Here is a 22,947-nt window from a genome sequence, read left to right as displayed (position 1 = left end):
CACTTAACATAATGTTTGATGCATAGAAGGCACTTAATAAACGTTTCCTTCCTTCCTTCCTTAGACCTTACAGTGCTTGGGTTCTGCTGGCTCAGGATGAACCTAATATCACATAAAGAGGCATTAGAGAATATTTTTAGATAATTAACATTCCAAAAGAGATAATATGATTTTTAGGATACTATGGGTGAATTCCTGACTCTGGATAATTAGTGAAATTAGGGTTTCAAGCGTCAGAATGCTTTTATTTTAACCTCTATAAAGTAAAGGAGAAAATTACCAACTTTTTAATTCCAAATAGTTCTAATCTTTCTGAGGTTCCCCTTACTACCTAAGTATGGTACCCATGAGCATCAGGTAGCTGGCTAGGATACCTGCCCTTGCCATCTGATTTGGATTTTCCTCCCCTCCTCTTCTCCCTTTCCTTCCCCTAGTTCCCTGCCTGAAACTGCTTCCCCATTAGTCACTAGTGACGAGTCACTCACTATTCCCAGCTCCTCATCTCGATCCAGAGCTGGTTCATGGTGGGAGAAGTTAAAATGCCTGGTCCATGACTTTTGGGGTCAAGCAGAACAGTCCTTATCCTCCTCTTCCATATGGTAAGCCCACCCAGAGCCACTTACAAAATATAATGCACTGAGCCAAGGTTCTTAAAGTGAGGTCTGTAAATTTTTTTTTTAATATATTTTGATAAATGTTTTTCAACCTAATTGGTTTCCTATGTAATAATATGTATTTTATGCATTTAAATACTTTATTCTGAGAAGGGATTTGTAGGCTTCACCAGACTGCCCAATGAGTCCATGTTTTAAAAAAAAAAAAGTTGAGGATCCCTGTTAGGCTAAGGTGCTCCATGAGTGGCTTAAAACTAGAATTGTCTCTGCTCCCACAGGGGCAGGTAGACTATTGCATTTCCAGAGGCAGGTTCCCAGTGTCTGAAGTTGAAACTCTGAATTCATTTTCAAATAGAAACATTTTACACAGAGTGGTTAGGTGTTCTGTAAGACTATTAATGTACTGTTTTACTTCAGGTTTTGTGATCAGGCCTGGGAATCATCTGTTTAACATAGTTTCCATGAGAAAATACATTCTGAGTTTTATAATGGATTTACAAATAAGCTTCAATATGTTTGGAACTCCCTGTTTTTGGTGACGCAGTCGGGGTTAGGCGACTTGCCTAGGGTCACATAGCTAGTAAATATCATTTGTCTGAGATCACATTTGAACCTCAGGTTCTCCTGACTCCAGGGCTGGTGCTCTAGTCTCTGCGCCACCTAGCTGCATCAACTCCCTGTATTCTTGAAACCATATTTTTGTACTTGCTTCATAAGGGAAGATAACTATAACAAAAAAGTTTGTGCTCCATCCAGCCTTGTATCACCAGCTACCTGTTGGACATTTAGAATTAGTCCAGTAGACATCTTAAATTTAGCCCATCCAAAACAGAAATCATTGCCTTTTCCTCAACCCCTCTGCCTCTGAATTTCCTCATTCCTGACAAGGACACCACCATTTTTTTCAAGTTACTTGTATTCACAGACTTGGTATCTTCCTCCACTCATCACTTTCATTCATTTCACTTATCAAAGCAGGTGCCAAGTATCATCATTTCTTTCTCCATGACATCTTTCCCTCTTCTCTGCTCAGTCATCATCATTGTTCAGGCCTTCATCACTTCTAACCTGGACTATTGCGGTAGCTTCCTAATTGGTCTTTCTGCTTCAGCTGTCTCCTCACTCTAATTCATTCTCCACACAGCTGGCAAAGTGATTTTCCGAAAGCTCAGGTCTGACCATATCACACACCCCCCCAGGAACTCCAGTAATTCCCTATTACCTCTGGGTTAAATATAAACTCAAACTTTTAAAGTACTTTGAAATCTACCCTTTTCCTAGCTTTTCAGTCTTCTTATATATTACTCTCCACCAGGCACACTATCCTTATATCCAGCGCTCCATCTTGGTGTCCTTGTATTGGCAGTTTTCCATGCCTGGAATGCTCTCCTCAGGGAGATAACCCCTAAGATTCCTTAAAGTCTCAGCTCAAAGGTCTTTGGTGCCAAGCTGATACTGCCTTCCCCTCTAAGGTTACCTTGTATCAACTCTGTATATATTTTGTATACAATGATATGTTGCTGGTTGGCATAAGAAATTAAATGGGGATTTTGGGGGGAGTTTTTTGGAAGGCGCAGACAACGTAGAAAAAAATTTAGAAACTCAGAAATACATAAAATATATGTATAGTATTGTATAATATCAACATATTTTGTCTTTTGATACTGTAATAATTCAGACTTCTCTGGTACAAAGGGAGGGCCAAAAACTTTAAGCAGATTTTTTTTTTCCAGATTGTGGTGGGGGGGGTGCCACACCCCTAACCCCCATGATGTGGAAAGGACAACTATTTATTTATGTATATCCCCTCCATTATAACATTAGCTTCTTGAAGACAAGGACTGTTTTTACTTTGTACACAAAGTAAATGGAGTACATAGGTGTAGAGATAGGGAGGGAACCTGTAATTTCACTGATGCAGCAATCTCCCTGGATATTGGCACCTTCTCTGTGACTTAGTCTTATAGAATGCCTAAAGTATTGGGAGGTTAAGAGGCATTCCCAGGGTCACACAGCCAGTATTTGTCAGAGGTGGAGCCTGAACCCAGATCTTCCTGACTGAGGCTGGCTCACTATCCACTATATTGCTCTGCCTCTAGGGGCCTAGCAATAGTAGTGTTTATTTGGTCCTCGTGAATTGATTATTTATTTTTCAAATGGGCTAGAAAACAAGTTGGTTTCACTCAGAATGGAAGAGAAACAAGAATGCCTTACTATAGAGAAATGAAAAATAATTTTGTGTTGTCTTTCATTAGATAGTTATGACTCAAAAGAAATTTAATTGTCCTTACAGTTTGTAACTATCTTTTGGTGATTCTTTGCCCAGGTGATAAAATTTTTTGTGATTGTATTGCTGAATTTTATGCACTTGGGGATATCTTGGGCAAGTTTTTCAGCCCTCATGTTGACTTTCCAAGTTACTGTAGAAAGCCTGAAACACTTGGGCATTTTGTTCTCAAGAAGTACACTGACCTTTTCCTTATCACAGACTCTCAAAGGGTTTTAAACAGAAACAGTTATATGTATAACCCATTCCTTCAGAGAAAGGGCGAGCTCAAGATTTACAGCAAATTGTCCATCAAGTTGGAGGATAGCTTGGCTCAGATTACTGGGTGTGGATCTGATGGGTGTTTCCTTCATCTTCTGATTTAGGGCTTCTTAGCTTTTTGTGTGTCATGACAGTGTGGAAATCTGTGGACCCCTTCTTAGAATAATATTTGTAAATAATTGAAGGAAACATTAAATTTCAGTTAGAGGTTAGTGAAAATAAAGATGTATTTTTTCCCTTCCATGTTCATGAACCCCCTGGAATCTATCCCTATATCCTTTGGGGGTTTGTGGGCCCCGGCTTAAGGACTTCTGCTTATAATGGTTTGGGATAGAAGAATTCTGCCTTCTCTGTGTCTCACCTTCTCTATTGTGACTATCTTCTTCCCACTGGAACTTTGGATTCTGAACCTAGGACCAACCTGGGTTCTTCTAGGGCAGCCCTCACCTTACCTTGGGTGACATTTCAAAAGTTCCAGAATTATAGTTTTTGGGTAATTAATCATTTTATTAATAATGCATCTTATTAATAAAAGGGTCAGTGATACTCTTGAGTGCCAAAGACCCCTTCATGGTGGTGGGCTCACAGTTTATATGCCCTTGGAAGAGAGGGTGTTCCTGAGAGTGGCAATCAACTCTGAGTGGTTAACAATTAATGAGAGAGAATAAATATTACAATGAGAGGTAGACCTATTCTATTGAGGGTCTTGTTGTGACACTGAGCACCCAAATCTTCGTCAAAGAAACAGCAATTTCCATATCACTTGTCTGACAGAAGGGAGAATCCACATTTTCTTTCTTTCTTTCTTTCTTTTTTAATAAAAGGGTGTGTTTATGTTTACAAACAGGTTTCAAAAACAAAAGGAAAACATATATGCTACTAACTTTTTTTTCAAAATGCCAACCGCCCTCATGCTGTATGAAGGTTTCTTGAGATTTATTAGAAAAATCAACACAGTTCACTCACAGTTCACCAAGACATCACTAAACTAACAGATTTAGACAAAGATAAAAATGACTAAGGTTTTGTTGTATTGTGGAGAATCCACATTTTACCAGACCTAAGTAAATACCATAAGCAGGAATCTACCCATTCGCCTAAACTTAGAATTTCTTTACTTTCTTTGATTAGATCTTAGCCTGGGTAAGTATTTGCCCAAGATTTCCCACACTGGTTGATTTCTGGATGAGGAAGTAGAAAGGGGGAAAAACTTAGGTTCTAAATCAATTATTAGTTATTAAATACAATAGAGAAATAATCATTTCTCTCACTTGCTGAGATCCAGGCCTCCACTTCACCATCTCCATTTCCATCTCCATGCCACACTGCTGGGTGGTTCTAGTGTTCCTACCATTTCCAACACCCTTTCAGTGTTGCCTTTCCCCCATTAGAATGTAAGGTTCTCAAAGGCAAGAACTATTTTGCTTACTCACATTTGTATTCTCAGAATTTAGCATAATGTCCCTCATGTAGAAAGCCCTTAATAAATGATCTGATTGTCTTTTTATCTGTCTGTCCATTGGATGGGCAAAACTCTATTCTCAACCTTACCTTGATGACTCTCAGTTAAATATGATGAAAAATGGCTGGAAAAGTTTGGATGGATGGTAGAATATTCAAACTGGAAGAATGTTAGAGAATGGAGCTCAATCTTTTTATTTTACATGTAAGGAAATTGAGGCCTAGAGAGGTTAAGTGACTTGCCCAAATCACATAGCTGATTACTAATATAATGGGAACTAAAACCTAGGTCTCTGTTATACTCTAATGAAAATGGTTTCTAGAAAAACAGCATAGTATGACCTACTGATAGTTCATCAGCTCTGCCATCTTTTATATGGAGGAACCAAATATTATTACAAAAACACATCCAAAGACAACTAAGTAGTATAATAGGATTATCTCTGAATAAGAAATGTTCTGTGTAACCAGAGGTCAAATGAAAAATAACATAGCTGCCAGTTGTTCTGACAGAGGACAGTGGGTGTTCCTGTATGCTATGGCATCTTAAACTAGGATAAAAGCAGGATAAACTGGTTAGGAGCTCTTCCATCAGCAGATGGATGAGTGCTTTAAGAACACATGAAACATTTTTTCTTAGCTTTGGGGAAAATTTTTTCATCTTTTAAGAAAAAAATCAGATTGGTTATATATTTCTTTGAGTCTTTTGGGATAACTTTCCATCAACTCTCTCATTTTTCTTTTTTGATCATACCTGCAATTTAATCAGTGTAGGACCTCCTACCTACCAAAGAACTCTCACTACCAGTACAAATCAGCATTTTCTCAGAAACGTATTCTTAGAGCTATGCCTGGGGCATTGGGAAGTTAAGTGATTTGTCCAGGGGCCTACAGCCAGTATGTTAAGAAATGGAATTTGAACCCTAGCCCTTCTGACTTTGAAGCTAGCTCTTTATCCACCATATCTTATTGCCTCTCAGTCATTATGAAGGATAAATGATTTACCACCCTTCATAAAGGTTTTGGAGATATGATTTGCTTCTTTGAAGCATGGCCAGAAGCATACCTCATGGGCACTGTTGTTGCTGACAGGAGAACCATCTGGGACAAAATTTTTAAAAAATAATAATAATAAAGGCAGCTAGGTGGCGCAGTGGATAGAGCACTGGCCCTGAAGTCAGGAGGGACCTGAGTTCAAATGCGACCTCAGACCAAACACTTGACACTTACTTGCTGTGTGACCCTGGGCAAGTCACTTAACCCCAATTGCCTAAAAAAAACCCCAATAATAATAATAAAAGAAACCTAATTGTACTTGAACTGTAACATTGTTATCAAGAGTGTGACAGGTACCTTTTATCCCTCAAGAGTGGGATAGAAGAAATATGTATGTTAATTCCTTCATTGCTGGGTGGGTCTGGGTATCTCAAAATCACTAAGAATGTTTTGGTTGTGGTTGGGAGTGGGGGAGGGAAAACCTCAGTTGGAGTTCAGTACACCAGGATCCTTGGGAGAAAAGAACCTCTATGGCATCTTGGGAGTAGGGACTGGGGAGGGAGAGTGGGGAAGGAGCTCACTGAGGGTTAGAATGGAGAAGTCTGGCATGGGATAAATTCCTGTTTTTTCTTCTCTTCTTCCTCCCCTTCTGAATTTTGGCACTGTGGACAAACCTCTGATCACTCCCTTCCATTCTACCTATGACTTTGCCTGTATTTCAGTTCAGGACTGTTCTCATTAAGTGATATTTGTTTTTTAAGTATCTAACTGAATTTTTAAAATATTTCATAGTAACCTAGTAATGTCTCTACCCAAACACTTATTCTTATATAATTCAATTTGAATTTTTTTGAAAGTCCAGTATATTTCCTTCAAAATAATATTTTTCCTTCAAAATAATAACGTTGGTGAAAACCTTGAACTCCAGTGAAACCAAGTATAGTGGGACTTTCTTTACATCAAATGAAATTCTAATTGTAGAGCACTTAGCACAGTACCTGGAACATAGAGTTATGTAAATGTTAGCTATTATTACATTTGAGAGGATTAGAACCAATGTGAATAAAAAGATAGAAGTAGAAGGATTAGGTAAAAGGTTAACCACAAGTGACCTTTCATCCAGTGAAACCTACCATTTCTCTTCTAACCTCTTTCTCATTCCTAATCTGTCCAATTGTGGTAAGTGTGTTCATGTACTTGAACATAAAAATATGAACTAGGAAGACCGTCTCCCACAAAGTTTGTGACTTGGGCCCATCATTTAACCTATCTGGGCTTTCATTTCCTTATCTGTAAACTAAGAAAGTTAGACTAGGTGGCCTGTAGAAGTACCTTCTAGAACTAAGTCTATGATACTGTTATGCCCCTTTTGAAACCTCAGAGCTCCAAGAATTATGCAGTTTTCTTGCCTTTGTTTCACTTTCCTCCTTTTTTACTTTTATTATTTCTCTCTTTTTTTTGGCATTCTCTTTTTTCATGTCCCTTTGAGTTTTCCTTTCTTCTGCTCCATTTGCATATAATCATAGATTTGTAGTTGTAAATGACCTAATCCAACCCTCTCATCTAACTCTTATTTGACAGATGAAGAAACTGAGGCCTATGGAGTTTCAATGATTCACTGAAAATCATATTAGAATACAGCAATGGGGGGCAGCTAGGTGGCGCAGTGGATAGAGCACCGGCCCTGGAATCAGGAACACTTGAGTTCAAATTCGGCCTCAGATGCTTGACACTTAACTAGCTTTGTGACCCTGGGCAAGTCACTTAACCCCATTGCCTAGCCTCCTCTCCCCCCGCCCCCCCCAAAAAGAGCAAAGCAACAGAATCGGAATTTGAACACGAATCTTCTGACTCCAAGTTCACTATACTGGGGCTGTCCCTAATACATCGTTGGTTGCATTTTCTCTTCCTCATTATCAGTTTCTCTTCTTCCTTTTCCTCCTTTCCTTTTATGGTTTCTTTTTCTTTTCATTTCAGTGAACCACTACCACCTTATTCCTTGTGTCTCTCCCCCCCCCTTTCTTTGGTCCTTGTCCTCAGTGCTCCAGGTTAGGTTTTCTGTTGCTGCCATCTAATGTTAGGGACAAAAAACTACAGCATGACACAAATGAGGAATTGCTACAGTTTTATATTTATCATATAATGATTTATTTTTAATGATCTTTTTTCATTGTGTGAGAGATTTGTATGGTATCTACATTCCCTATGCTGTATATTCAACTAGACTGCAAGTTTCTAGAGGGAGCTTTTTGATCCACTCTTAGCACCTCTGTGTTGTAATTCTTAAAATATGCTACATAAAATGAGACCTCGATAGATATTTTTGATTGATTTTTTGATAATTTTTCTCTTACTGACTTTTTTATGTACATTTTTTTGGTGAGGCAGTTGGGGTTAAGTGACTTGCCCAGAGTCACACGGCTGGTGTTATGTGTGTGAGGCCAGATTAGAACTCAGGTCCTTGTGACTCCAGAGCTAGTGCTCTATCCACTGTACCACCCAGATGCCTCCTTACTGAATTTTTAATGATTGATTTTGTTGAAGTTAGAACTGTATGCTTTATCCTATAACCCTCATCTCTGGGTGGTTTGTGATATTGAGGTGGGGAACTTTACTACTAATTTCCCTTACAAATATTTAGTAATTAACAACAACAATAATAATAGCTAACATTTATATAGTACCTACTATGTACCAATCACTGTGCTAAACATTTTACAGTCATTATGTCATTTGAACCTCACAACAACCCTGGGAGATAGGTTCTATTATTATCCTCATTTTACAGATGAAGAAACTGAGGCAAACAGAGGTTAAGTGACGTGTCCAGGGTCACACAGCTAGGAACTAGCTTCTTGACTTCAGGTCCAGCACTCTAGCCACTGTGCTACCTGACTGCCTTAATTTTGTCTGTTTATAGGGGCAGCTAGTGGCGCGCTGGATAAGAGCACCAGCCCTGAATCAGGAGGACCTGAGTTCAAATCCAGCCTCAGAGCAAACACTTGCCATGTACTAGCTGTGTGACCTTGGGCAAGTCACTTAACCTTGATTGCTCAGCAAAAAAAAAAAAGTTTGTCTGTTCATGAAAAGTATATAGGGATATATGGGTAGAATTCTTATGATGCATGGAGTAATAATGAGAATGAACTCCTCTGTAATAGAATGATGTTTTTGGTTTTTTTGTTTTTCTTTTCTGAAAAGAAGATGACTTTGTGCTCTCAGCAGCTCCACAGCTACTTACCGGCTGTGTGACCTTAGTTTCCTCATCTGCAAAATGAGGACTAGATGACCTCAAAGCCCTTTCCAGCTCTTATATCATCATTGACTCTGTGCTAGGTGGAACTTTTCCATAATATTAGTTTTTTTTCTTGGTATAAAATCTGCATCTTACCTCATTATACTGACCTCAGTAAATACTGAGTTGCCTGCACTGGCTTCATTGGAGTTTCTGAGTTTGCTTGAACTAAGTTATGATTCCCCCCCACTATTGGGTTTAAAAAAAAAAAACAACAAAACAAATATCAAACCATTTTTAAAAAATCAAAATTGGGAAAAAATCTATTTAAAGAGATTTAAAAAGAAAGTTAAGAGGTATTTTTTTCCTCTAAACTTAACCTCAGTTTCCTCATTTGAAAATGGAAAGTTTTGGACCTGATGACGTCCAAGTTCTCTTCCAGATCTAAATCTATGATCGTAGGATTCACTCATCAGACTCTTAAACTCAAGCAGCAAAGGTCTCATTCACAATTTAAATGAGATGTTTGGATCATAGTGATGTGACACAAGTAAAAGGTTCTGTTTGTTGTTCGGATAGATCTTCATCAGGCATATGAAAACATTGCTTAACTCTTTGGAAACTCCAGACCTGCTCAGAAAGTGATTGCTAGTCATTTTTTTCCCCTTAGATAATTCATTTGTTTGTTTATTTCTTCATTTGTGTATGGTCTTTTTTTAAGAGTACATGATAAGTTTAAAGAATTATTAACTAAATCCCTGTTAGTTTAATGGTACCAGTGGCTGTCATGTGATTGGGCAGGACTGAGCACCTATCAGTATAAACATGTGGCAAAGTCTATCCCATGCCACTGCTTATCTTCTACTGAGGGAGAAGGGCTGAAGCAATTTAAGCAAATCTTATTGGTGAAGAAGTCTCATGTATTGACTTTTTTTTTTAAAGAGCTATTTCCTTTCAGTTTTAAGCATATCACTGTCTGCAAGGCAGCAACCCTCTTTCAATCTGGATAATAGCTGCAAGTTTCTGTATTTCTAATTCAGAGGTGCGTTTTCACCAATGCAAAAGACATGATTGAAGAGCTAGTTTAACTTTAAAATGTTCTACTTAGAAGATGGTGATGAGGAGAAGGAGAATACTAATGATGAAGGCAAATTAAATAAACCTGAAAATGTTTTTCTTGGAAAAACCCCTTCTGGTATCCTGGTGAGTTACCTTCACAGGTAATACCTTTTCCTCCCCTTTGTCTAGTAATTCAAGTTAACTGGTACAGGAAGAAAAGTAATGTTTTTTCCTTGGAAAGTTTTATTTTGAGAGGGTTTGTTTGGTTGGTTTCCCTTGTACAAATATCAATGAAAATTTTTTAAAAATTCTTTATGAAGGTGTGATTTAGGTGGTACTTTGCCTATGTAATCTTAAAAGTCTTCCCTTCTTTTTCTTGATTAATACCTTGATCTCTAACCCTTTGACTTATATGTTAGAGCAATATTTGACCATTGGGCTCTTTACAGTATGACCTTTCTTTCCATCACCTATATATTTTGTTACTTCTTTGATTGTGTTACCAATTCTTAATTCCTTACGTAGTCTACATTTTTCCCTGATTAACCAAAAAAAAAAAATAGTGCATGCTGTAGTTTTGTTAAACTTTGTGATTCTTAAAGGGCTTTTTGTAGTTTGAAACAATGTTAGTTTCACATTCAGTGTAGTTTCACATTCAGTTCTCATTGAAGCTTGGTTAAAAAGACATATAAACTTGTATGGGAACAGTTAGAATGGGGGAGGAGGAGGCAAAGACAGTTTAACCCTGGACCTCAAGCTCAAAGAGGCCCTAAAATTTACACTGGGAGTATTAGAATTGTGTGGCCAGGGTTTACAATCAATTTTGACATTGCATGAAAACTCGAGTTTCTTCAGTAAGGCCATTTTTGCTGAGGAAAATATTTGTAAAATTAAATTATGACTGCCCTTTTGGAGTGTCTTTTAATGTATCTTTTTGTTTAAAATTATGACTAGGGATCTCAAAAACTGTCAGTGGCCTGGGCTTTTATGTACATCAGAGAAAGAAAGACTGTGTCCTGTTGACTTAAATAAACTTTTAAGTGTTTGTAAGGCAAATCAGTGTTTTGAAATTGGCTTTCACTGTATTATATATTGTAGCCAAGTGTGAAGAAGTTGACCTTTTTTTTCCTTTTCTGTTCTGTGATTCAGAACAGAATGTGTTATTAGTTTAAAACATGCAAATGAATGTTTAAATTTGTTCAGTTTTCTCTTTTCGTGGTAGTATGATAATACATGACTAATATAAGTTACAGCATAAGGCTAGTTAGTGTTCCAGAACTCTGCATTAACTAAATGTAGGACAGCTTAACACTTAAAAGAACCTGGCACCTATCAATCAATGCAAAAATTTTAATAGTTTCACTTTGAAATAAAAATTTTCATCCTATCTCTGTTTTCTTTGCCTTGTGGATTATATATGTATATGTTTATGCATATATGCATATACGTGTGTGTATGCATGCATCAGTTGACTCAGCCTGGTCCTTTGAGGTATTGTTAAATTTGGAATAAAGCAGTGTTAACTCAACTTGTGTATATATATTTCTCTTTTAAGCAAAATGAAGTGATGCTCATTTTAAACTGAAAGAGAAGGATATAAATTGGCATTTGACTCTCTCCCTATAAAAACAACAAGCAGATAGAAACAAAAATGACCATCTCTGAGTCCTTTGCTTAATATCCAAGCTGACTCTAGTTTTAATGTTAGTTTTAGTTTAGCTAGTGTTAGTTTTCACAAAAGCTTTATTGCTACTATAAACCTGCTATCACAATGACATCATGACTTGGCTGCTTCTTAATTTCAAATGCTTTAGTACAAAGCTATACTTGTTCAGTGTTTTCTTACTGAATATGATGCCTGTTATCTATGTGTGAACCCAACTTGAGAACACTAGAGAGAAATGTTTTCCTTCTGGAATGTGCTTTAGCAAAGTAAAAACAAATATAAAGATTAAAAGGAAGTATAACACTGTACTAATAGGTTATTTTATATGTAATTTTCACTTAGGCAGTAAAAAGTACATATATATGTATAAATATGCAGATATATGTAAACTGTCAACAACAAAAACCAACCACAAAAACTTCTTCTTCTTCTTGCTGTTGATATTTTCCGGGTTATCAGGTGATAGGTGGTTAGACTATTCTATCCAAGTTCCCTCATACACTCTATGTAACACATTGTATGGAATCATGTGACCCCCCCCCCCCACCTCTCAAGAATGGTTGTGAGGAACCCTGATTCTTGAATGACTTGAAGGGTGGTACAGGTGGTAGTATAAAAGTTCTTGCTTATAAACTGTAAAAATTTTATAGGTATTTATATATTTTATTATCCACAGACTATCTCCTTTTATCTCATACACATTGTTCAAATCAACTCATATGACTTCAGAATCTAGATAACCAACAAACCTCTCATTCTTCTGTCTGTTGTTTCATCATACACAGGTGAAAATGTAACCATAGCTTCATCTAACCATCAAACAAATTCAATAATCAAAAGACAGCCTAGGTTATTTTTTTAATTTTGGAGGCAATAGGTGTCAAGTGATTTTCCAAGTCACACAGATAGTATGTATCTGAGGGCACATTTGAACTCAGGTCCTCGTGATTCCAGGGGTGCTGCTCTTTCTACTGTGCCACATGGCTGCCCCAAGAGCCTAGATTTTTAAAGACTTTTTTTTCTTAAATATGATTTCAAGATAATATGATTCAAAATAATGAAGAACACATGGTAAAATGAAATGTGAGTAATTCTAGGCACTTTTTTTGAAATTGGGGGATTTTAAGAAAATAAACCTGCGTACCTGGGGCAGTACTGAAACTCCTTTACTCAAATGTCCAAGTAATTTAATAATCAATGAAAGTGTGTCTTTCATAGGCTCCCCCTCAGTACCTACCACAATGCCTTGCACATAATAGATGCTCAGTCAATATTTCTTGAAAAATCATAGGAAATGATTAATGGAATCATAGAATGTTAGAGCCAGATATCTTATCCAGGATCATAGAATTTCAGTTGAAAGGGACTTTAAAGGCTATCTAGTCCAACACTCTCATTTTACAGATGACAAAACTGAGGCCTAAAGACAGTTTGGGGCTTGCCCAAAGTCATACAGGTAATAAGTGGCAAAGCCAGGATTTGAACCCATGTGCTCTGATTTCAAAGCACTCTTTCCATCAGCATCTTAATAGGTGAAAGGTCGGGGTATTCAACTGTTCAAAATCAAAACTAGGTAGGGAAAGTCCCCTATAGTCCAGGCCTTTCTCCCAATCAGATCACAGCAGTCCTGTCAGTTTGCTGCCGACAATGATGCTGACCTCCTCAGGGAAAGTCCTTTTACCCTACACTCCCTTATTCAGCCACGGCCTTGTTTCCTAGTCTCCTTAGCTCCTACCTGCAGCTCGACCCCCTTTTTTGCTCTGGCTCTACACATTGCAGATCTTGTATCCCTAATCCCAGATTGGATATTATGTTTCCTCCATTTTCTTCCAGGCTAAGGTGAAGGGGAACTACAATTCCCAAAATGCCTGGCTCTAATTCAAAATATTTCCCCCTAGCAGGTCCACAGCCCTGACTGTCTCTGTGGGGCATTTACAATTTAAAAACCTCACTTTTTTTTTTTCTCCAGAGCACTTTTTGTTGGGAAGGAGATGCTGACAGTAAACTGACTATTTGTGTCTCTGGATCGTTTCTTAAGGGATTCTCTTTATTACCAAACAGTTAGGGACCATTAGTTAAGGACTTGTTCTTGTGTTTATTGATGTAAAGCTTGGGTATGTGCTGTTGAAATTAGAGATTATAGTTTAGAATCATTTCTTTTAGTAACAAAGTAGAAATTTTGGCTGGGGTCAAAATCACTGTTAGTATCTGAACTTTATTTTCATTGATTTAAACTTTGCTGATGTCCTAATTCCAGGCCATTCCCTTGCCTTGGCCTGTTTATTTGGTTAGAATGTGGTATGAAGGAAGCCAAGCTTGTACTGTTCTTCCTAGTATAAATCAGTTAGCTTTCGATGTGGGGTTGGGGAGAATACAACAACATTAGTATGCTATCATAGACTTTGCCCTTAACCCCAGTTAGCATTCTTGCTTGCCAAGTATATGCTGTGGAGGGTGAAAGGTCTGGGCAGTAGTGTGTAGGTAGAGCTGCACCAGTTATTGGAAATGCCTCATCCTTCTCATTATTAGCGTCAGTACCATCCTCTTCATCTATACTAGTAATAATCTTTTCATTTATATTGTGCCTTACGCTTTGACATCTGTTAGCAATCCTTTAATTTTTCATTTATGTACAAACATTGTTCAGAGGAAATCATTCAGTGACAGAGAAAATAGGAAACACAAAATCTTAAGTTCTGTGATCAGGAACTTAAAAGGAAAACATTTTTGCTATTTTTTTTTTTTTTTTTTTACTTCATGGGAAATGGGAGAAAAGATATATCTTATTTTTAAATCTTACATTCCTTACTTCTAACCAGAAGCTTTCCTTTTTCTTGACTTCTCCTTAAAGGCTATGCTATACCATAAAATAGAAATACTTTCCAAGTCCTCTGATTTTTGAAAACCCATTGGTGAAATCTCAGCTTCACTGAAGAGTAAAAAAGAAACCAATGGACTAATTTTATTTTGGTAAGAGAGAATTTTTACTCTTTGCAAAGGTCAAGGACAGAATCTTGTAGAGCCCATTTTTATGAGCTTAACTTTAGCCTGTATCTAAGAAGAAAATAATTGCAGAAAACGGGAAGCATCTGCTACAGTGATCCAAGGAGCAAGTGCGGCAAGAGCCCTAGAATCTCTAGGTGGTTATCCTTTTCTTTGAGCTTTATCAAAAATCTCTTTGAATCACAAGTAGCTCTCATAGTTCATGGGTTATGAGGCTATGAAAAATATTGAACACTTTTACTTTTCTGTTAATTCTATATTCCTGGCCTATGATAGGCACCTAATAAATGTTTATTGGCTGATTAGAGACTAAATTAATATTTAGTGATGAGACTAAAAAAACTGATTAGAGCATATAATCTTTGCAAGGAAGCTGGGCAGGAGAGAGACCACATAGTGATAAGAAATACACACTCCACCTAAATTCTGTGGTCCTTTTTTCCTGTCCTTACACTTGCCTCTGGAAAGAATCTTCCACAATACATCATAAGTGATATCAGTCTGAATAGAATCAGATTAATACCAAGTTGCATGACAAAAGTTTGAAAATTTTTCTCCTCTTCAAAGGGGAATTTACAAACAGAAGCAATATTTCCTGATGAGCTCTTAAGCTCACAAGGCATTGGAAATGATTGAGTTTGGAGTCAGAAAGCAGGTTTGAGTTCTGCCTCTGGCCATGTGTTTTTTCTGGCTATGTGACAACATGCAAGTCACTTAATCTCTTTGAGCCTTGGTTCCCCAGTCTGTAAAGTGGGGATCCTAATACCTGTGAAACTTCTCTCACAGGGTTCTTGTGATTCTCTGAAATAATAATATATTTGTAAGTCATAGAGCTCTATAGAAGTGTCAGTTATTATCAAAAAGCACTAATACAGGAATAAGAGACAGAGAGCCAGTCATACAAACACGTGTTTACTGGTTTATATGCACAAGAAGGATGGTAAATATTTCATTTCTTTAAAAAATAAAACTTCTGTGCTATAGAATTTCATCTTCAAATTCCATTTAACCCTTGACCTCTATCTTCTTTCAGATCAGACAGATTCTCAGCATTTTGTTTTTCTCAAGTGTAGTCTTTATATAAAACAGATAAAGGCTTAGACTTAAGACTTTCCTTTTCCTTCCCCTGCTTTCCTTGGTAATAAGTTCTTCACTCTTGAGTGCCCTGGTCGCTAGACTAAGCTTTTGGCTGGTATGCCCTTGTTAGCCAAGGCTAATAATGTGGGAGTGAGAATCCCTGTTATCCTTCAAACAGTGATCAGACAGGTTTCTTGTAAGTTGAAGTTTTGTAGGAACTACTGATTGAAACTTTGAATGACCACCTGCTGTTCAGAGTCAGATAGCTAAGGAAAAGTTTAACACTCCAGCTTAGCTTATTTTTGTTGGGGAATTTATTGATACTTGGGAGGAGGGGAGAGAGAATAACTTTGAATATGTGTTTCCTGTTCCCACAGCCTGTCACAGTAATGTAAGGGTTGCCATCCTTTATAGAGAATTGGTAGTCTCAGAAGTCTCATCTTACCACCTTGGCTTTTGTTCTTTTGCAGAAGTGTCTTGAGTGCCTATTTATACTATACATAAATAGGGAAGAGAAGCTTCCAGAAGTCAACCTGTTTCAAAGAAATTGTATCCTAGTAATTTTTGTGCCTTAGTAAATACCAATTGTTAAAAATCTTCCCCTCCTCAAAATCCGAAGTAAGCAGTCAGTTACATTTAGCTTGTTTCTAATATTGATGATTTCATCTTCCTTTTCCAGTGAAGAATGTAATAATGCCCTTTACACTGTATATGTATTCATGAGCTGCCATGGCAAAAAAAAAAAAATCAAATCATCACTCACTGATGAACCAATGGTGACAAGCTTCTTCAAACTTAGGTAGGCTGGTTAATGTCTTCACTTATACTTGAAGCTTTACCAGTGAGTTAAGACCTAGTAAGAAAAACTGACCACAGTCACGTATTACCTACTCTTTATAAAAATCATTTTTTAAAAAAGCACAGATTACCTTCAAACTTTTTTGCTAGTTCTAGGCATAGACATTTCTTTGTAATATCAAGCTATTTTTCAGGGGTGGCCATAGTCAAAGAATTTATTAATAAGTAGCCTACTGTACTTATCGAGCCTGGTCCTTGGAAATTAGACGTAGTCTATTACTGTGACTGTACTTGAAGCAAAATGCAGTTTATTATCTAGGAGCTGAAAGGAATCTCAGTTTTATGTATATCATAGCAGGAATTTTCTTCGTAGCATCATTAACAAAGTGTTGGTTTAGTTTTGGCTTGAAGACCTCCAGTTATGGGGAACTCAAAGTCCCTTTAAAAAACAGTTACTTTGGAGAATTCTTAATGTTAGGAAGTTTTTCCTTATCAACTGGAAATCTGCCTCCCTGAAACTTCTACCCATTGTTTCTTATTCTTCAAACAAGTCTAATCCTGTTTGCAAATGACAGAACTTCATATACTTGAAAATATCTCCTCCACCTACATCTTCAACCAGTCTTTGTATGGTATGGTTCCTATGCCCCTTACTGTCCTGATGGGTCTCTAGTCATCTGACATCCTTGCTAAAAATAAGGTGCCTAGAATGAATATAGTACTCTAAATGTGGTCTAACCAGGGCAGAATACAGAAGGACTATAACTTCCTATAGTCTGGTCACTTTGCTGCTAGTAGTGTAACCTAAGATCAGAATAGCCATCTTAAACCATTAGCTCGTATGGAACTTGGAATCAGTTAAAAGTCCAAGATCTTTTTCATATGAACTATTAACCAGCCTTAAAAAGTCATTCTTGGGGCAGCTAGGTGGCACAGTGGATAAGCACCGGCCTTGGAGTCAGAAGGACCTGAGTTCAAATCCGGCCTTAGACACTTAGCTGTGTGACCCTGGGCAAGTCACTTAACTCTCATTACCTTTAAAACAAACAAACAAGTCATTCTTGGAGGGAGAAAAAAAAAAGTACACAGTGGAGAACAAAAGAAAACTTAGAAGGAAGCACAGAAAAGCAGTATATTTTTGAAAACGATGACTAGTATTTATTACAAAGGTATTTTTTAAAAAATGGTGTGAAAAAATGGAAATCCATGGTTTTATATTGAATCCTCTTTTTATGTTGTACTGTGTACATGGAAATGTCCTTTTTTTGTCTTTTTGTTTTGAAGTTAAAAATGAATAAATATTTAAAAAATTTTAAGCCATTCTTTTTTTAAAAAACCCAGTTTAGTATTCTATGTAACTTCATTTTATATGTAATCTTGTAAGATTCAACCTACTGTTCTACCCTTTCATAGTATTTTGTGATAATGATTCCATCATCCTGCTGTTGTTAATAATGATGATGATAATGATGATGGTAACACTTTAAGTTTGCAAAGTGAATATTATCTCATATTATCCCCACAACAACCCTGAGAGATTGGTGCTGTTGTTATCATCCTCATTTTCAGATGAAGATACTGAGGCAGAGAAAGGTCATGACTCACCCAGGGTCACCCAGCTACTACTACATGTCTGAGGTAGTATTTGAACTCAGGTCTTCCTGATTCCATATCCAGTGCTCCATCTGCTGTGTTGCCGACCTTGCCTGTTACCTCTTTCTCTATGTTGACCATCTTTCTTGTCTTTTAAAGATTTCGCAAATATGACAGCTTTATCTTCATCTAAATCATAGATATAAATGTTGAAGAGACCAATGACAAAAGCTTACAATGCTCTACTACAGCAACTTCTTTCACATGGAAAACTGGACCATCAGTCCTCCTCAATGAGGATATTTTGTCCAGTTCTGAATCCATGTAACTGTACTATTAACCAACCTATATCATTCTGTCTTGTTTATAAACAATAAAATGATTGTGGAAGATAATCAAGGCCCTCCAAAATCTGACACACACCTTTTCTAGCCCTGTCTCATCATACTCCCTAGTCACACCAAGTCAACAAGTATATGCCAAGGTTCTATCCTTTGCTTCCACTGTTTCTTGTGCTCGGAAAATTCTCCTACCTCCCAAATCAGTAGCGACTTCCCCACTTTGCCTCCTTGACTCTCCCAAAATATTTTGGTATCTCTTTAATGTATGTACCATGTATTACTTTGTATAATAATTGCCTGTAACATCTACATATAATTATCTATATGTGTAATTATAATAATTATTTTGTCATATCTTACTATGTATAGACTCTAAATTCCATGAAGAACAGAAAATACGTCTTATCTAAATTTGTATTTTCTCTGCCACTGAGCACAGTTCTCTGTGAACCATGGGCTTTTATTAAATATTTGTTGAATTCACTTTGTTGGATTGAAGGATATTCTAAGTAAGTTTGCTATTCTGAGTGTTGCTATGGGCTCAGCTTCATATGACCTGCTTTTGATGTACTCATAGTGGTTTGTGGTAATCACCACTTCACATTCTAAGTGCTCAGAAACTATCTTTTTAATCACTTGTTCTCAAATTTTTCCAGGTCCACTGATTCATAGTTTGGAATTGACCTTTCTTACTTTAAAAATTGTAATATTTGTCCATCTCCAGGCCTTTGGTACCTCTGTGGTTCTTTAAGATTTTTCATAGATTGCTAACAGTACTTCAGCAGTCACAGGTATTCAGTGCCCTAGGATATATAGCTCGAAAAGGCCCTTGGTGACATGAACTCATTGAGCTTTGCTAAATGTTCTCTTACCATCTCTTTAGGCTCTCCATTTTCTGTTAACCAGTTTTGGTTTTTTCTTCCCAGTGTGAAAGCTATTCTTACTGATAGAGAAAAGAAAGTAAAAGCTGACTAATTCCACCTTTCTGCCTGTTATTATACCATCTATCCTAAACAATGATTCTATCCCTTATTTAATTTCTTATTATTATACTAATAGAGTAATGATGGCTAGCATGTATATAACACTTCAAGGCTTGTAAAGCACTTTGCCTATGTTCTTATTTGATACTCATAAGAACCCTGTGTGTTAGGTACTGAAATGATTATTATCTCCACTTTTCAGATAAGAAAACTGAGGTTTAAACAGGTTGAGTCACTTGCCCAAGGTCATCTAGTTAGTGTCAAAAGTTGGATACCAGGTATTTCCTGACCCCAAATGCACCGATTCTCCTAAATGCCTATTAGCACATGACACTCATATCTGTTTTTTGTCCTCTGGAAACTTTAGGTGCACACATTTAGAATATGCAGACAGCAAAATAAAATTTAAATAGGTATGTTAAAACTACTTATTTGTTTTAAATTAGAGAATCTGTCATTTAAGGCTACAAGTGGGCATGAGTACATGAAAAGTTTTTCTATTTCTATAGATAGATAAATAGGTAGATGTCTATACATGTGTATATACACATATATGGGGATATATGTAAATGTGTTTATATATGCACACATTTGGGGATATGTGTGTATGTGGATGTGTCACACATTGGTCAGAAAAAGCAATACAAGGACACTCTCAAAGTATCTCTTAAGAACTTTGGAATTGACTCTATGACATGGGAGATATTGGCACAGGACTACCCAGCATGGTGTGCTCTCATCAGAGAAGGTGCAGGATGCACAAATTTAGAAAATCCACCCCAAATGTTCATATGGACTATTTGCGCTCGACCTGTGGTGGAGCATTCTCAGCTCATATTGGTCTGATCAGCCACGGTTGGACATACTCTAACTTGATTCTAACATAGTAATGTCAATTTGGTCCTCTTCAAAAACGAAAGACAATAACCAGTGTGTCAACACACACATGCACACACACACACACAGATAAATTAGGGATAAATCCTTTTATAAACTGAGTTCTCCAAATGTATTTTTGATATGATCCTATTAACAACAACAAAAAACTTGATTCAGACCCAACTTTCTGAAAACTCATCAGTTGTAGGAATTAAGGAATGACTGTGTGTTTGGTTTTCTTATGTCTTATGTTTCACAGAAGTTATTTAGATTTAGTCAATACTTAATGTACTAGGGCCTGAGGCTGACTTATTTTGATTGAGTCGCATACTAAATGCACATAACATATACCTTTTCTCATCATAAATTGTAAATATAACTCTAATTCATTAATTTTCTTATTCTTACCTGCTGTGCTTTTGTATTGAATCTTTAGCTATATTGAAGTAGTTATGGTATAAGGGCACAATATTCAAAGTAGAAGACCTTTGAATAGTAGCTATGCAGTTTTTTTTTTGCCAGTCACTCCATTTCTTTGGGCTTCATTTTCTTTATCTAGAAGATATAATGATGATTAAGAGGATGATGGATTTGTTTGGGGAGAGACTAGAGGCTGGGGGACCAAATCAGAAGCTCATTCAGTAGTTGAGATGAGAAGTGATAAAGATCTAAATTAGGGTGATGGTTGTGTGAGTGATGAGAAAGGGTTGTATACAAAAGATGTTGTTGAGATAGAATGAATATTTGGCAACTGATTGGATCTGTGGGGTGGATGTGAGAATCAAGGATAATTTCAGGTTTATGGACCTTAGTGCCTGGAAGGACAATGATGCCCTCAGCAGTAATAGGGAAGTTTCAAGGAGGGGTAGATTTGGTGAAAAGGATAATTCAGGCTATTCTGGACCTGTTGAGTTTGAAGTGCTTCAGGTGTATCAAGAGGTCTAATAGATAATATGAGACTTGAACTCCGCTGATTACAAAGTGTTGGGAAACAAGTATACAAGAGATTATAATTGAACTTTTGGGAAATGATGAGGCTACCAAATGAAGGAGTGTATAGAAAGAAAAGATAAGGCCCAGTGCACCACAGTTAGATATGATAGGGATTATGATCCAGTTAAGGAGACTGAAGACTAGTCAGACAGGTAGGAAGAGAATCCAAAGAGACAAGTATTGAGAGAACCCAAAAAGGAGAATACATAGGAGTAGATGGTGTTCAGTAGTGCCAAATTCTATAGAGTGGTAAAGAAAAAGGATTAAGACAACATTGGTTACTTTGGAAAGAATAGCTGGGGATGAATGATGAGGTAGAAAGCCAGATTTTACAAGGTTTAGAAGAAAAGAAGTGGAGGCCCTGAGTATAAATGATTTTTTTCAAGGAATTTGAAATAGAGAGGAAAGGATCATGGGATCTAGTGAAGGTTTTTTTTTTTTTTTTTTTCAATTTTATTAATGGAGAGACATACTTATTTTTAGGCAGTAAAGAAGGAGCCAGTGGATAGGGAAAGATTGAAGATTAGGGAGAGGGTAGTTGCCAGTGAAAGCAATTTACTTTGTGACCCTGTGCCTTAGTGCTTCTAAGACTACAAGGCTGACATCAGGTGTCAATAGACAAAGAAATTTCTTCCTTGGGAGGGAATTCCCTATACCAATGAAGTCACCGGGCTGACCAAAAAAAAAAAAAAAAAAAAAAGCAGAAGGCATTATGTGAGAAGCTGAGGACAGATAGCTGAGATGGGCCCGTGGCCCTACATCTATTCTATACATAGAATAGAAAAGGGATAAGATAGTGTGTTGGTAAATGTTTTACATCTTACTTTGGGGAACCAGCAGGAAATGTATGACAACACACTTTTAAATTTAATCTTCTCTATTAACATTTTCACCATCACTTTCTTAAGGCTAGACACTCAATGAAACTATAAAGCAAGCCCTAATTTGTAGTTTGCTGATTTCTGAGGTGTCAGTGCTCACACTGAAATTTAGCAGTAAACTCCCTCAAGCTGGTTCGAACTGGTTCCAGCTGGCTCCAGTATAGTCCCCAAAAGACCTAGATATCTATAACTAATAACACAAGTTGCTATGATTGTGTGTATGGGTGAAGTCAGATATCATAGCAAGAGACAATTATGGCATAGTGGAAAGTATGCTAGACTTGGGTGTCAGGAAACCTGATTTTGAATCCTGACATTGACATTTACTGGCTTCACATGCACGGACAAGTTATTTAACTTTCTTGAATAGCCTCAGTTTCCTCACCTATAAAATAATGTTATTTTTTGGCATTAGCTTTGGAAATGAGAAGTTCAAGGAGAAGGGGTTGACTTTCATAGAAAGAACAAGAAAGCATCACGGAGGAAATAACACCTGAGCTGGTCGCAGTAGGAAAAAGGTTCACCTGAGCTGGTCACAGTAGGAAAAAGGTTCTCCTGTTCCTGCTTCAGATAGTATTTTTTGATATTTTTACTTAAGAGAGAGGTTAGTTTATTTCCTGCTACCACTATCAATAGCATCTCACATTTCTAAAGCTACTTAACACTAAAGCAACCACACTTTTTTTTTTCCCCCATATGGAGTATGGTACACTCTCATGCCATCTTTATCCTTTTTCTTTTTTTTACCCATCTCTGTGCTTGGTATTGTGTGTTCCCTATGCCTGGAATGGACTCCCTCCTTTCCTCTGCCCATTGAAAC

At 37.1% G+C, this 22,947-nt stretch overlaps 1 protein-coding gene across 2 annotated transcripts in view; it reads left to right on the top strand.

Moving 5' to 3' along the window:
* Positions 1-22,947, top strand: part of LOC114031825 (phosphatidate phosphatase LPIN2) — a 106,638-nt gene that overhangs the window by 13,823 nt on the left and 69,868 nt on the right. The window contains exon 1 of one of the 2 annotated variants that reach the window (XM_027846960.1): positions 9,845-10,057. The exons of the other annotated variant lie outside the window; for it this stretch is intronic. Coding sequence (XP_027702761.1) covers positions 9,950-10,057 — 108 coding nt within the window. The 5' untranslated portion in view covers positions 9,845-9,949. Of the gene's footprint in view, positions 1-9,844; positions 10,058-22,947 lie in introns of those variants that run through there. 2 annotated transcript variants of the gene reach the window in all.

This window comes from Vombatus ursinus, unplaced genomic scaffold (genome assembly GCF_900497805.2).
Source record: "Vombatus ursinus unplaced genomic scaffold, bare-nosed wombat genome assembly UNPS02015255.1, whole genome shotgun sequence".
Taxonomy (NCBI): domain Eukaryota; kingdom Metazoa; phylum Chordata; class Mammalia; order Diprotodontia; family Vombatidae; genus Vombatus; species Vombatus ursinus.
The sequence above is the reverse complement of the archived record's forward strand: the minus strand, read 5'-3'. Positions and strand labels throughout refer to the sequence as shown.